The sequence below is a fragment of the Pan paniscus genome, chromosome 6, assembly GCF_029289425.2.
Source record: "Pan paniscus chromosome 6, NHGRI_mPanPan1-v2.0_pri, whole genome shotgun sequence".
In the NCBI taxonomy this organism is placed as follows: domain Eukaryota; kingdom Metazoa; phylum Chordata; class Mammalia; order Primates; family Hominidae; genus Pan; species Pan paniscus.
In genome coordinates, this window is record NC_073255.2 from 176,616,857 (window position 1) to 176,632,523 (window position 15,667).

At 45.8% G+C, this 15,667-nt stretch overlaps 1 protein-coding gene across 4 annotated transcripts in view; it reads left to right on the forward strand.

Moving 5' to 3' along the window:
• The first annotated feature begins 11,426 nt into the window (after positions 1 to 11,426).
• TBXAS1 (thromboxane A synthase 1) overlaps positions 11,427 to 15,667 on the forward strand; it is a 185,574-nt gene continuing 181,333 nt past the window's right edge. Inside the window, exon 1 of one of the 4 annotated variants that reach the window (XM_063606123.1) lies at positions 11,427 to 11,673. In XM_063606123.1, the coding sequence (XP_063462193.1) occupies positions 11,585 to 11,673 (89 nt within the window). In that variant the 5' untranslated portion in view covers positions 11,427 to 11,584. The remainder of the gene's footprint in view (positions 11,674 to 15,667) is intronic. The other 3 variants (XM_034965090.3, XM_034965091.3, XM_008965963.4) reach the window with 3 other exon arrangements.

The following is a 15,667-nucleotide window of genomic DNA, read 5'->3' on the forward strand; positions in this document are numbered from 1 at the left end:
AACCCAGAATTACTGAATCAGAAACTCTGGCAATGGTGCCCAGCAATCTGTGTTGTATTTAACGAGTTCTGCAGGTGATTCTGATATTTGCTGAAGTTGAACTACTGCAATAGAGATGTTTGAATCTCAGGATGCTCCCATCCCTGCCCCTGCTCCCTGCCTTCCTTAGTTCTCCAAGAAATCCTGTCTCTGACTCCCCCATCCAGGCTTGGAACCCTGGAGGCTTCCTCGTAGGGCTGCGTAGAGCAGGTGGGGAGGGCAACTCCACAGCCCTAGTCACCTGTGAGCTGCGTAGACAAGAGAATTTTCCAGCAAGTAGAAGTCAAGTGTCCTGGGGAAGGTTTGATTTGCACAGAGTCAGGGTTTAGTTCAATGATTGGGCTTCCTGGACTCCCTCCTCTCCTTGTCCTTCCGAATCAGTTGCCAAGCCCCCAGCTGTTTCATTAAGAAATATCTGAATCCTCCTCCACTGATCACTGTCCATTTTCTCACTAGTCTCATGCTTCAGCCCTACTTCCTAGATTCCGGTAGGGATCTCCCAGTGGGTCTCCCTTGCTGCTGTCTCCCCCCGCCCCAGCCCCCCATCAGCTGTCTTTCTCGACAGCACTTGGCGCCCGTCCCTTCCTCTTCCACCCTGCTTCCCATGTGAGCTTGACACATGCACGCTGCCCACCTGTACATGCATGCACACGTACCTGCTCCACAAGACGCCGCCAGCAAGTCCTGTGGCCTGTCCTGTGGGCAAAGTCCATGATCCTCAGCCTGGTATCCAGAGACCCCCCTGCCGGCCCCTCCCTACCACTTCAACCTTATCTCTCACCATCCTGCTTCATGAATCTTGTGCTCCAGCCAAACTGGTATACTGGTAAAACCCCGATAAGATAAGCAAGTAAAATTAGAGTCCATAAACCCGGAACAGGTACAGGCAGCCACGGGGTGTCCAGAGGACACAGCTTTAGTAACTTCAAGTGCTCAGGGGTGGGAATGGGTACACTCCAGTCTTTGAGTCTTCATGGAGCTGGGGGAAGGCTCCTGGTGGCACATGTAGAGCAGACCCCTGGTAGCAACTCAGCCTCCTGGAGACAGAGTTGGGAATACTGGGTCAGACGCCATCATACCAGCTAGTCCCTCTCCATCCCTGATCCCTGAACTAGCTACTGGGCCTTGGCTTTTTAGCAGAGGGCTGCAATTGCCACCCTCCAGCCTGTTCTAGTGGCTTGTTTCCTATACAGGAATTGGTGAATTGAGGACATACCCAGAATGGGACCCCACCTGTGGCAGGAATGCTATATGCTTCCCAAACCTCTTTCCTTTTCCTCCTGGGCTGGCTCCATTTCTCAGCCTCCTTTGCAATTAGGGGTGGTCATGTTTCCAAAGAGTGTGTACACCACCTCCAGGCCTGGCCTGTAAAATTCTTCCTCATATCATCTTCTCTTTTTTCCACTTGCCAGCTGGTTGTGGATGATCCAGCAGAGGCATCTGAGGTTCCAGTGGATGACAGGGTTACAAGATGGAAAAAGCCTGAATTCCTGAGTCACTGCATGGAAGGCTGCCTACTGAACACACATATTTGGGCTGTTACATTAGTGACAGACACACTTCTGTAGTGTGAAGCTCTTGAGATTTGGGGGCCCCTCATTACAACACTTATGCTATTCATTCTTTCCCCCAACTCTGTTCTTTTGTTTGTTTGTTTGTTTGTTTGTTTGAGATGCAGTCTCACTCTGTCGCCCAGGCTGGAGTGCAGTGGCACTATCTTGGCTCACTGCAACCTCTGCCTCCCAGGTTCAAGCGATTCTCCTGCCTCAGCCTCCCTAGTAACTGGGATTACAGGTGCACGCCACCATGCCCGGCTAATTTTTGTATTTTTAGTAGAGATGGGTTTTTACCATGTTGGCCAGGCTGGTCTGAAACTCCTGACCTCAAGTGATCCACCTGCCTTGGCCTCCTAAAGTGCTGGAATTGCAGGTATGAGCCACCACTCTCAGCCTCCCCAACTCAGTTCTTATTTCTATATTGCCGTACTAGGTGGAGATTGGGGCCCTACCACCTGCTGACATATTTCCTTGGAGGCATCTGCTGCCAAAACTTCGAATTATCTTCTGCTTGAGAGTTTCTATTATTGGGCCTGTGCCTGGGTCACAGTGCCCCCTTTGCTCTGTAGTGGGACTTCCTGGTCCTGACAACTTGCCTGGAATGCCATTTGTGATCTTGCTGTCAAACTCTGGATTCTAACTTTTGCTTTCTGAGCATGCTGTCTGTCTCCTTATGCCTGCTCCCACTCCCACTCCCAGTGACTAGGAGGTGAAAAAATGACTGTTCCAGGCACCAACTTGCCTGAAAGCTCCAAGACTTGCCTTAAGGCAGTCAAGCCGTCTGCTGACTCTCCACTTTTGCAAGGAGAACTATGTCTAGTCATCAACATGTAGCCGCATCCAGCCATGAGGAGGGGCGGGAGAGATTTGACAACAACTCAGGAAGTGCTAACATCTGACAAGCTGAGATCATGGGTGTCATAAATTGATAGAGAGGCTGAAATGAGAAGGAGATAGGATGGGCCATGTGTGGTTAGCAACATCAAGAGCAACTTGTAGTTGACAACCTCATTGCTCATCTTCTGCTGACACGTACAGCCAAAGTCTCAATGGTGGCATTGCTTCAACTCCCCTGCTGTGTGATGGGGGCACCTGATTGATGTTGACACGCCAATGTTGGGCTATCATCGGAGGAGCTCTGTATTAATTTTAACAATGAAAATAGATGGGTTACAGTTACCCTAAATAGCCTCAAGTCACCCCACTGCATAAAGCCCTTCAATGGCTTCCCTTTCCTTTTGGAAGGAAGTAGTGCATTTTTCACATGGTCCACTGGGTCTTAGATGTCCTGACCCTACCTTATCTCTCCTGTGTAGGCCAGTCCTACCCTTTCTTCTGCTTAATGCCTCCCAGCCATGCTGGTGTTTTCTACATTCTTCGTGCGCACCCAGCACAGTGCCAGGCACCCTGTACAAATTCAATAAATAATTCTTGGATTAATGAATGAGAGGTCAATCAGGAGATGGCTGCAATCTAGTGAGAAACCACGGAGCTGATATTTGGGTGGGTGTCTCTAAATCTAAGCCCTAAGAAACCTTGCTCGTTCACTGTTCTAGTGTCTTCCCATTGCCTAGAACAGTCTCCCATGCCCAGTAGATGCCAAGGCATTTGTTGAACCAACGAAATGAAGTAGAATGAATGGATAAAAGGAGTGGTGACCAGAATGAGGGAGACTTCATAGGCAGGACCAGCAGGGCTTGCTGACTAACTGGATGTTGAGATGAGGGGGCTGAGAGAAGTCAAGGATGATCCCAAGTTTCTGGCTTGGGGCTGAAGGGAAGAAGGTACAATTTACTGAGACGGGGGAGATGGGATGAGGTTAATGGAGAAAGGAGGCTGCGGCAATGAGTCTAGCTTTAGAGATTTCGAGTCTGTAGCATCTGTAGGCTGGTTGTCAGAGGATGTCCAGTGGGCAGCTGGATATATTGGTCTGAAACTCAGGAATGACAATTGGGCTGGAGAGAATAGATTTGGGAGTGAACAGCCTGTGATGTTAACGAAAGCCAAGTGAGCGGATGAGATTGCAATGTGATAGGTGGTGTGGTTGTACAATGATGTATAAAATATGGTCCCTGCCCTCAAGACTAATACAAAATCAAGATATGACATAGACCTTAAAACTGTTTATGAGCCCATCCATATCTCCATAGCAACCTTGAAGCAAAGCGATAGCTCTGCCCTTATCCCAGGCAGGGGAAACACACAGATGGCTGCTGTCTCCCACAAGTCTCCCACTGCAGGAGATGTTTCCTCTTCCCCGTGGGACCCACAATGAGTGGCACCTGCAAATTCCACTCTTCTAGCCAGTCCAAACCCGAGTCTTCTTCCACGTCTCAGCCATGGGGCCGAAGAGAGGGAGGGGGACGTCAGAATCAGCCCTTTCTGTCCAAACCCCCTTTTCTCTAGGTCTTGTCTCTCCACACTCTCCACTTCGCCAAAGCCAGGAAGGAGGTGGCCGTAATGACCACATTGCCACTTTCCCTTGGTTTTTCTGTGGCACAAATGCTGTAGGTCATTTCCTGCTTCCTGCAACTGTCCGCCAGTGGCTTCAGTGGAAACAATCACAGACCTCGTGTATTGAGTGCTCCCTGTGAGCCAGAGCTCCACTAATCAGGCCACACGAGGAATTCATTTTCCTCTCAACCATCCTAGGCAGTGTGGACAGTTATCACCACTTCACAAATGAGAAACTGAGGCTCAGAGAGATCAATTTGGGTTCTAAGATTGTCTAAGCTAGAGTATGGAAGGGGTAGGATTTGAACACAGGTCATATGAAAACAAAAAGCTGCATCCTTAAGCAGTAAAATGAGGTCCCTCAGCTAATGGTCCTGTTGTCTGCTTGCTGTCTTATAGTCTTTCTCTGTCTCTCTCTGGTTAAATCTGTTGAATCTTTTTCCAGGCATCTCTTTGGTATTGCCCTGTAAGGCTGCTCTTCTCGGTGTTGGTTCCCCCACCCTCAACTCCGTGCTTCCCTTCTCAGCACTCTACCTGTTCTCTGTAGCCCACTTTTATCCCTATGGCTTTGCCCCATCCACAAGCAAATGGCTCTCAAAATGAAAATTATTTCCCTACTTCAGATTTTTCTCCTGACCTCTACAGATCTGGCCACCTCCCGAGCATCTTAATCTGTGGGGCCACGAGAGGCGTCGTGCTCAGCGTGCAGAACACTGAAGCCACGATAGCTTCCTAACACTTGCTTCCTTCCCCGAGTCCCTGTTGTACTGTATGGCACTATCATGGGCTCACTCAACAGAGCCGGACATTCAGGGGTGATCCTTGACGTCCCCCTCTTCTTCATCCCCACACTCAATCAGCGACCAAATACTATGGATTCTGCCTCCCTAGTGGTCTTAAAAACCAGCCCTCTCTTGCTCATTTCCACATCCACTGCCTTATTCAGGCTGTCATCTCCCGCCTAGCTGACCCGCAGCCTCCTGGCTGGTCCTCATGTCAGGTAGAAAGCATCCAATCTGCCTCCTGAGTGATATTTCTAGAAGCCAATCTGATCACGTTGCTGCTCAATTTTACCTCCTGCTCTGGCTTTCCCTGACCCTAGCATGAAGGATGAACTTCTTGGTATGGCCCGCAGTGCCTTGCATATCTCCCCGTCCTCCCCACTCACCCCAGTTTCCCATGCCTTTGAGCAAGCGTCAGCCATGCTCCCTCCGACAAGCACATCTATCCTATTCTCTTCTGCTTGGTGAATTCATCTGCACAGTCTAAGCTCAAATGTCATTAGATTCAAACCTTTTGCCGATCTCCTGTCCTCCTGTTTGTGTCCGCTCTGTGCCCTGCATGTATTTGTGTGCCATCATAACTATAAGACGGACGGAACTTAGGTGATTATATGTCTATTTCCTTATCCTGGAAGGTGAGCTCCTTGTTGGAGAGATGTGGGGCTTATACACTGGGATTCTCATCTACTGCCAGGTCCCCAGTGATTATTCAATAAGTGTTTTCTAGAAGAAGGACTGAAGGAACAGAGGAGTCCTCCTAACCTGATCTCCCGCTCTCAGAAATGGAACAGAGTCCCTAAAAGGATCATATTGAAGAGACTGGACTGCATTGGGGGTAGCCAAGGTTTTCATGCTTCCAAAGGGCCCCTAATATCTTTTGTAAGGAGGTGAAGCAGACCCCAAGCTCATACCACCCGTCCTCTTTCTTCCCTCTAGCCACTCTGCACCCTGGAGGTAAACATCAGAATAAACGATATCATAACCGTGGGCTGGCTCGGTGAACTATGAGTATTCTAAACCAAGATGTGATCTTAGATTTAGTGGGAAAAAAACACTGCATGTAAAGCCAAAAGATTCGGGCTTGAGCCTGGCCTCTAGGTTGTGTTACATGTATAACCTCAGGTGGTCGTGGGACATCTCCGAGCTCCGGTTTTATCAACCTGGGAATGAAAAGTATTGGTCACTTACTTCCTGGGGTTGCTCTGAGGCTGAGTAAAGTTAGAGAATTTCTTGGTACTTGTATGGTGCTGAGGAAGCTCCATTGTCCCTTTACCCAGCATCCTTCATGGCAAAGAGAATGTGCCTGCTGACACCTCTTTCAGCCTCTGCCTCAGTCCTCGCCAGAGACGTCAGGCTTAGCACAGAGCAGCTGGGAGCCTTCAGCAGAGAAGGAAGGCACCGCTTAGACATCTGCACGGGCAGTTTTTAAACATAGGGAACATGAAGGAAATACCACAGAATTTATGGAGTGAAAGCTTTAAAAAGAAACACAAGTCTGAAGTCAAAACAGTTGACTCAATTCTAGGGGAGATGTCTGCCTGGAAGTAGGAGTGGGGGAAAAAGATAGACTTGGAGTGAGTGGAGACAGGGGAAGCAAAGCTCTGTGGGGAGCCCTACAAAGTGGGGCAAGTGGGCACCTCCCCGCATGGCTCGAGACAGAAAGTCGGTCCTGCTTGTACACAGGGTAGCACTTACCAGCATTTTGGAAACATACATCTTTGGGCCCAGCTGTTCCAGTTTTAAGAATGTTGCTTGAGATAGCCTCATGCAAGGGCACAATAATATATACAAGGATGTCCACTGAAGCCTCGTTAGAAGTTGAGAAAACTTGGAAACAACTCGAATGCTGTTTAGCAGAGGATAGGCTAAACAAATTACAACACGTCTGTACAGTGGACTGAAGTAGCAAACGGCGTATGTCTCTAAATATGAACAGGAAACATATTCATTATACAATAAGTGAGAAAGACCAGTTGCAGGATGGCACAGGTATGATGATCTTGTTTCCATAAAAACTAAAAATATACATATGTCTGTGCATGCATGGAAAAATACAAGAGGATAGGTATTAATCTGTGACCAGAGTTTGTCAGTGGGAGTTGGGATTATAGGATATTTTCTGTACAGTTGTGTAGAGTTGATTTTTTCTTTTCTTTCTTTTTCTTTTCCTTTTTTCTTTTTCTTTTTTTTTTTTTTTTTTTGAGACAGAGTCTTGCCGTATCATCCAGGCTGAAGTGCAATGGCGTGATCTTGGCTCACTGCAACCTCTGCCTCCTGGGTTCAAATGATTCTCCTGCCTCAGCCTCCCAAGTAGCTGGGATTACAGGCACCTGCCATCGTGCCTGGCTAATTTTTGTATTTTTAGTAGAGACAGGGTTTTGCCATGTTGGTCAGGCTGGTCTTGAACGCCTAACCTCTGGTGATCCACCTGCCTCGGCCTCCCAAAGTGCTGGGATTACAGACGCGAGCCACTGCGCCCAGCCTGAGTTGATTTTTTTAAATAGACGTATTAGTAAAAGAAAAATATACAGAAAATAGTGAAATTATGGGAAATATGGCAACTGTCTGAACTTCATCCTAGAAAAACTCTGATCAGTGTCCTTGTATTGCATCACAGGTACCAAAATTGTAATACATCCTTCATCATGCTACTGTCCCAGTGAAAACCCGGAGCATCTCTCATTTCTTCCCTTCCACACCATCCTGGCTAATTTACTGTCCACAATTCACAGAGTATTGTCTCCACTCTGCGCAGCCACAGAATGGGTGTGGTAACGTCTCCATGGCATTTATGGTTTCTACAAATCACAAATCACATAGGAAGGGCTCCAAGAATATTAGAGGAATGAGCCAGTTAACTCAGCGCCCGTGGGGGAGCTGGCAACTCCCCAAGAAAGCTGGACATCTCCAAGCTGGCCACCAACATTCTATAACTCTCCATGAGCAGGGTGGGAGCTGTGCTGGGTGCACAGTGCCATGTCCACAGGTTGATGTGAGGGGCACGTTCTAAATCAAGTGCCTGAGAAGGGCTTCGGAGACCTAGATCCTACCCCTACACAACTATGGGACCGTGTACCGGTCACTTTCCCTTTCTGGGTTGCTGTTTTCACCTCTGTAAAAAAGAGTAAGGCTTGGTCAGTGTTTCTCAAAGCACTCTCCTTGGAAAACTACATCTGGGATATGTTATAAATGTCCCTGAAGAGGCCTTTGTGGTAAAATACACTTGAGAAATGCAGCTCTCTGCATCGTGCTCTTGGAGATTTCCAATGCATATTAGCAGGTTAGAGTCTCTGAGGTCTGGCAGTAAATAAACTTACTTATGGATGCTTATACCAGCAATTCTCATGTTTATTTCACCTTGGCATCCTTTAAAATATTTTTTTTCTGAGCATCTTGGTTATACATACACTGAGTTAAGTGTTATCCACAGTCACTTCTCGCTCCCTGAATCCGTGACCACCATGAGTCACCCTCCATGCCATCCCCTCCATGCTGCCTGGCCATCATCCTGCAGTGTTCCTATGGCTGAACGTGGATTATTTCAGGTGACCCCTGGAAAAAACGAAGCTCTGTTTTGTGAGAGAGAATGGGTTAGCCTCTCAGTACAGATCCCGATGGAATGGGATGAAGGAGAGGGAGCCTACTGAAAAAGGAGAGGGGTGGGGAGTCTAAAAGGGCTTGAAATGCAGCCAGGAGCAGCCAGATGGGGTGGTGCAGTTGGGGGACACTAAGCAGGAGTGACATGGAGGGACACTAATAAGCAGGGAACTACAGAGGAATAATTTTCATAATACGTCTGTTAAAAACAGGGAGGCAGGGCAAATGGTCAGAAGGAAAGGAAGGTTCTTGGCACCTGTGAGGTTCACTATCTTATTTGTGGCTGTAACTCATCTCTTCCCCGGGATTTAAATACCAAATTTATGTTGATGGCTTCCACGTTTGAATATAATCTTTCGAGGAAGAGCATGGGCTTTAGAGTCATACAGCCCATGCCTCAGTTTCTTCCTCTGTAACATGGGGTTAACCATAAGATTTACCCGCTAGGTGTGTGTATGAGGATTAAATGAGTTGACACATAGGAAAGCTCCTAGAATCATAACTAGTCTGTAGTAAGCACTCATAAATGACATGATCATGATCAATTGTTATTTTTCATATTTTCAGCCATCAGTGCTCTCTGGCTCGACACCTCCACTCAGATGTCTCCAGGGCATCTCAGGCTTAACAAAACTGAGTCAGAATTCTTGATTTTCCCAACAATACCCCATCTTTCCCAGACTCCCTGTTTCAGTGAATGGCACCTGATATACCTGTAGCTCAAGTTTGGAACCTGAGGGTCAGGTGTGGTCCTCCTTTCCCCTTCCCTTTCATATGCACCCCACCAGGAACTTCTGCAGAGCACGAGCCCACCCCCAAAATATATTTCAAGTCCATCTACTTCTTCCCACCTCCCTCTCTCCTCTAGCCAAGCATCCCTTCTCTCTGGGTGAAGGCAGCAGCCTTCTGTGTGCCCTCCCTGTCTTTCCTCTCGCTCCTTTCCAGGGAATCTGCACCTGTGACCACAGCCTTCTGTAACAAATGTACCTGTGACCATCCTAAGACCTGTGGGGGCACAGAAAAGGAAGCCCATAGCTACCCCTGCTGGCTTTTGTTGTCCATTTGCATGAAGTGCCTTTTTCCATCCCTTTACTTTAAGTTTACATGAGTCCTTATGTGTCAGGTGAGTCTCCTGAAGGCAGCAGATAGTTAGTTGGTGAGTTCTTATCCATTCTGCAGTTCTGTATCTTTTAAGTGCAGCATTTAGGCCATTTACATTCAGTGTTAATATTGAAATGTGAGGTACCATTGCATTCATTGGGCTCTTTGTTGCCTGTGTACTTCTTTGTTTGTTTTTTGCTTTTGTTTTTTAACTTGTATTTTTGTTTTATAGGTCCTGTGTGATTTATGCTTTAAAGAGGTTCTGTTTTGATGTGTTTCCAGGATTTGTTTCAAGATTTGGAGCTCCTTTTACCAGTTCTTGTAGTGGTGGCTTGGTAATGACGAATTCTCTCAGGATTTGTTTGTCTGAAAACGACTGTATCTTTCCTTCATATTTGATGCTTAGTTTCACTGGATACAAAATTCTTGGCTGATAATTGGTTTGTTGAGGAGCCGGAAGACAGGGCCCCAATCCCTTCCAGCTTGTAGGGTTTCTGCTGAGAAGTCTGCTGTTCATCTGATTGGTTTTCCTTTACAGGTTACCTGGTTCTTCTGTCTCACAGCTCTTAAGATTCTTTCCTTCGTCTCAACTCTGGATAACCTGATGACAATGTGCTGAGGCAAAGATCTTTTTACAATGAATTTCCCATGTGTTCTTTGTACTTCTTGTATTTGGATGTCTAGGTCTCTAGATGGCTGCAGAAGTTTTCCTTGATTCTTCCCCCAAATATGTTTTCCAAGCTTTTAGAATTCTCTTCTTCCTCAGGAACATCAATTATTCTTAGGTTTGGTCATTTAACATAATCCCAGACTTCTTGGAGGCTTTGTTCATATTTTCTTATTCTTTTTTCTTTGTCTTTGTTGAATTGGGTTAATTTGAAGACCTTGTCTTTGAGCTCTGATTTTCTTTCTTCTACTTGTTCAATTCTATTGCTGAGACTTTCCAGAGCATTTCACATTTCTAAAAGTGTGTCCAAAGTTTCCTGAATTTTCAATTATTTTTTCTTTAAGCTATTTCATTGAATATTTCTCCCATTCAATATTGGGGGAGTGTGTTGGGAGAGGAGGGTCTCCCTTTCCCACTTCCGCAAATGGGGCACTCACAGTATTTGGAGTGTCTTCTGGGTCCTGCAGGAGCAGTCCGGTTCCTTCAGAGAGTCTGTGGGTCCTTTTGGGATTGCTGGTTTTTTCTTGCAGTTGATCTGGAGCTAAAATTCACCATGGACGCCTCCAGATGCTGCTCTGTCTGAAGCTGCAATCTAATCCTGCCACCCATCCACTATGATCCCCTCCATCTCTCTGTCTACTTTAGTCAGATAAGCTCAAAGCTAGAACAAAGGACCCATATATGAGCCTATGGATCTGCCTTCAAACACTTGAGAAGCCCTCCAACTCACCATGAGAACACTGACCCCAATCGGGATCTTTGCTTTGCTCCAACAGCCAGACACTCAGAGAGGTCCTCAGACCCAGCAACTAATGGACTTGGTGGGATGGTTGTCCTCAAAGCAGCCAGCATTTTTATCAGGCTGGCGTCTGGTCCTGTATTTTTCTGGGATATTCAGAGTCTCTTGACATGTATCTTCACTTAATTGTGAATTTTAAAAATTATAGATGGATGTAGATATACATATAGACATAGAGATAGATATAGACATAGATATAGATAGACATTTTGGAGAAGAGTCTCTCTTTGAAGACTTCCTCTTAGAGTACAAGTCCGTGGTTACAACCATTTTGTTTCTCAGCAAACATGGGGAAGTTTGCTTTTCCTCTCTGAGGAAGTTAATATAAATGTTTATTGACAGTGCAGTCATCAAGGAATAAAGTTGCTGATTCATTCCTTTACACTGAAACCCTTTGTTGTGCCCTCCTCTTCCTTCCTCTTTACAGGGAGACACTCTGAGAAAGAGCACATTGTGGGGGCCCACTCCATGTGATGTTTGCTTGGTTGCCTGTTCCCTTTTCTACCTGCAGAGCACGGTTCCCATAAGGGCAGCGAGATCAGCCTCCTGTCCCATCTGGAAGACCACCACTCTGGGGTCTCAGAGGAAGATGGAAGCCTTGGGGTTTCTAAAATTGGAAGTGAATGGCCCCATGGTGACGGTGGCCCTGTCAGTGGCTCTCTTGGCCCTCCTGAAATGGTAAGTGCAGCCAGCCCTAGGGACTGTGACAGCGTCAGCCGTCTCACCCTGGAGCCTTGCTGGTGCCATGGCGCGGTATGTGGGAGTGTGTTTTTCTTCTTTTCTAATCTAGCGGGAGTGAGTATTAACACAGCTTCAGAATTAAAAGCAAACAGCCAGGTTAATCTTTTGCTAAAATGCATGAGATTGAAGTGTCAGGAAAGGCTGGTGATTCAGTGACTGAGAACGCTACACATAACTAAGTTTGAAAGAGATGGAAAAAGAAACAAATTGGAAAGGCATTAGGTTTGGGTAGAAGTATTTCCTTGAACCCCGTCATATCTCCTCACCTCATTTTTCTAAAATCCTCTGTCCTTGTTGAATTTACAGTGAATTCAGCCTCTTGGTTCATATTACATTCAAAACAAAACAAGACTTAGGAGCTGTTTGGCAAATGTGGGCCTCTTTGCAGGAAGTCATTGAGGGGGATTTCTGTAGGGTTAAGGACAAAGTGGTAGATCTAATTTCTCATATTTGATAGAGGGAGATGGATTCTGATGAACATAGTGTGTGCAGCTCCTACAAAATTTGAGACCCTGAAAGGATCTCAAACTTGAACTCCGAGTTGCTCCCCTGTGGTTTTGTTAATTCAACAGCAAATTTTCCTAAGCCTGACTCTGGTGTCTGTAGGTCGAAGGCCTCATAATATGCTACATTTATGCATATTCGCCCTGTCAGTTAAACTTATTAGAGTTACCCATTCAATCAAAAGCACCTGGATTTAGATGGCTCTGGTTTTTGAGGGCAAAGTGAGTGGAAAAAATAATGGAGAACTGGAGTCCGAACAGAATTTTAATTTATGTTTTCAGTAGTAATAAAGCCTTCTCTAGATTAATAACTGGGAAAGCACTTTGAAAAGCATCAAGCATTATGCAAATGTGAGGTATTATTCTTTTGGAATTTGCATAGCTGAGAGTGGAATTCACGTTTGATGTTCTATGATGATGAAATTACTTCTTGGAAATTGGCTCTGAAACCCAGCCTAAGTCCCAGTGCTGTTTTTCTTTTTAACTGGTTTAATTTTTTTTTTGAACTTTTTAATCTCATTGTAGCTTACCTTGGATTGAAACTGGCCACATGTAAAACCAAGAGCAAATGGTAGCTCCTTCCCTACCCCCAGCCCCCAGTAATCCATCTCAATGTGTTTTTATGCTCAGGGAAGCCCAAAGCACAGTGTCTGACATGCAGAAAGTGCTTAGTTGATGTCAGCCACTATAATTAACCATCTATCATCTATGTAACCTAAAAGAAAATAAGTCTTTAGTGGTTTAGGTTTATTTTTAATTTCTTACTAATGTGCTTATTCATATTAATCTCATCAATAGCTATGCTCTGACTGTGGTTCTCAAAGTGGACACTTTTTTACACTTTTGTTTCAGTCTTTGTTGTGTCTGAGCCTCCAGCTCAGTGCCTGCCATGTAGGAACACCGCACCACTCAGCAGGGCAGCTATGTGTTTGCTGTCTATTCTTGGGCCATATTAATAACCTGGTTCAAAGATGCAGAGATTAAGATAAATGTACCAAGCAGAAGTGGTAAACAGGAAGTGAGAGCTGACTTCTATTTGTTATTGCAAAAATATTTATTAACCTGTTAATGTGTGCCCAGTCTGGAGGAGGCCCTGGTACAAGGTCAGGAAGCAGGAGATCTGGAGCAGGTGCCCAAGGCAGGGGAGACACAGAGGTTCTGGGGGTGAGCTCGATGTCTAGACAGGATACTGCAGGAGGAGCAGAGGCAGCAGGAGAGAGGTCACGGCCCTGGCTCTGGTGCTTTTGGGTCCATCCCTTGATTCAGTGCAAGGGGAACCACCCTTGGGCTTTCAACCCTTCTGTTCCGGGTGAGACTCTAGTCAGCCACTAAGCAACAGCCACCAGCTTGAATGAGGCAAGGCCCCCTTCCTGCTTCACTGTCTTGAAAGGATATGTGTGGAAGAGACAGGGGTGCTTTTCCTCCAGTGAGAGGATTCACAGGCAAGGAAAGATGTAGGTGTAGAGACACTTGCAGGAGAAACTGGCAGGGGGAGTGGATTAAACACTGCAGCACATTAGTCTTTGCTTTAAGTGTTACATGTGCCATCCAGCCAGGTGAGATGGCAGCAGAGAACCTAAACCCTGAGAAGGTGAAATCAAATGGGCTGGGCGCGGTGGCTCATGCCTATAATCCCAGCACTTTGGGAGGCCAAGGCAGGCAGATCACTTGAGGTCAGAAGTTCGAGACCAGCCTGGCCAACATGGTGAAACTCCATCTCTACTAAAAATACAAAAATTAGCTGGGCATGGCAGCAGGTGTCTGTAATCCCAGCTACTTGGGAGGCTGAGGCAGGAGAATCGCTTCAACCTGGGAGGCACAGGCTGCAGTGATCTGAGATCATGCCACTTCCCTCCAGCCTGGGTGACAAAGAAAGACTCTGTTTCAAACAAAACAAAACAGAAGGATGGGAGGATGGAGGGAATCATGGTGGACAGGAGGCAGGACTAGACTGCAGCTCCAGACAAAGCAGCATCTGGAAGCTTCCATGGTGAATTTTAGCTCCAGATCAACTGCAAGAATAAATCAGCAATTCTGAGGGGACCCACAGACCCTCTGAAGGAAGCGGATTGCTCCTGCAGGGCCCAGAAGACACCCCAAATACTGTGAGTGCCCCAACTGTGGAAGTGGGAAAGGGAGACCCTCCTCTCCCAACACACTCCCCCAATTTGAGTGGGAGAAATATTCAATGAAATAGATAGCTTAAAGAAAAAACAATAGAAAATTCAGGAAACTTTGGACACACTTTTAGAAATGTGAAATGCTCTGGAAAGTCTCAGCAATAGAATAGAACAAGTAGAAGAAGGAAATTCAGAGCTCAAAGACAAGGTCTTTGAATTAACTGAATCCAACAAAGACAAAGAAAAAAAAATAAAAAAGTATGAACAAAGCCTCCAAGAAGTCTGGGATTATGTTAAATGACCAAACCTAAGAATAATTGGTGTTCCTGAGGAAGAAGAGAATTCTAAAAGCTTGCAAAACATATTTGGGGGAATAATCAAGGAAAAGTTCCCCAGTCTAGCTAGAGACCTAGACATCCAAATACAAGAAGCACAAAGAACACGTGGGAAATTCATTGCAAAAAGATCTTTGCCTAGGCACATTGTCATCAGGTTATCCAGAGTTGAGACAAAGGAAAGAATCTTAAGAGTTGTGAGACAGAAGAACCAGGTAACCTATAAAGGAAAACCTATCAGATGAACTGAAGATTTCTCAGCTGAAACCCTACAAGCTAGAAGGGATTGGGGCCCTGTCTTCCAGCTTCTCAAACAAATCAATTATCAGCCAAGAATGTTGTATCCAGTGAAACTAAGCATCATGTATGAAGGAAAGATACAGTCGTTTTCAGACAAACAAATGCTGACAGAATTGCCATTACTAAGCCACCACTGCAAGAACTGGTAAAAGGAGCTCCAAATCTTGAAACAAATCCTGGAAACACATCAAAACAGAACCTCTTTAAAGCATAAATCACACAGGACCTATAAAACAAGAATACAAGCTAAAAAGCAAAAGCAAAAAACAACAACAACAACAAAAAACCAAAGTACAGAGGCAACAAAGAGCCCGATGAATGCAATGGTACCTCACATTTCAATACTAACACTGAATGTAAATGGCCTAAATGCTCCACTTAAAAGATACAGAACTGCAGAATGGATAAGAACTCACCAACCAACTATCTGCTGCCTTCAGGAGACTCACCTAACACATAAGGACTCACATAAACTTAAAGGGGTAGAAAAAGGCATTTCATGCAAATGGACACCAAAAGCGAGTAGAGCAACGGTAGCTATTCTCATATCAGACAAAACAAACCATAAAGCAATAGCAGTTAAAAGAGACAAAGAGGGGCCGGGCGTGGTGGCTCATGCCTGTAATCTCAGCACTTTGGATCACAAGGTCAGGAGTTCATGACCAGTGTGGCC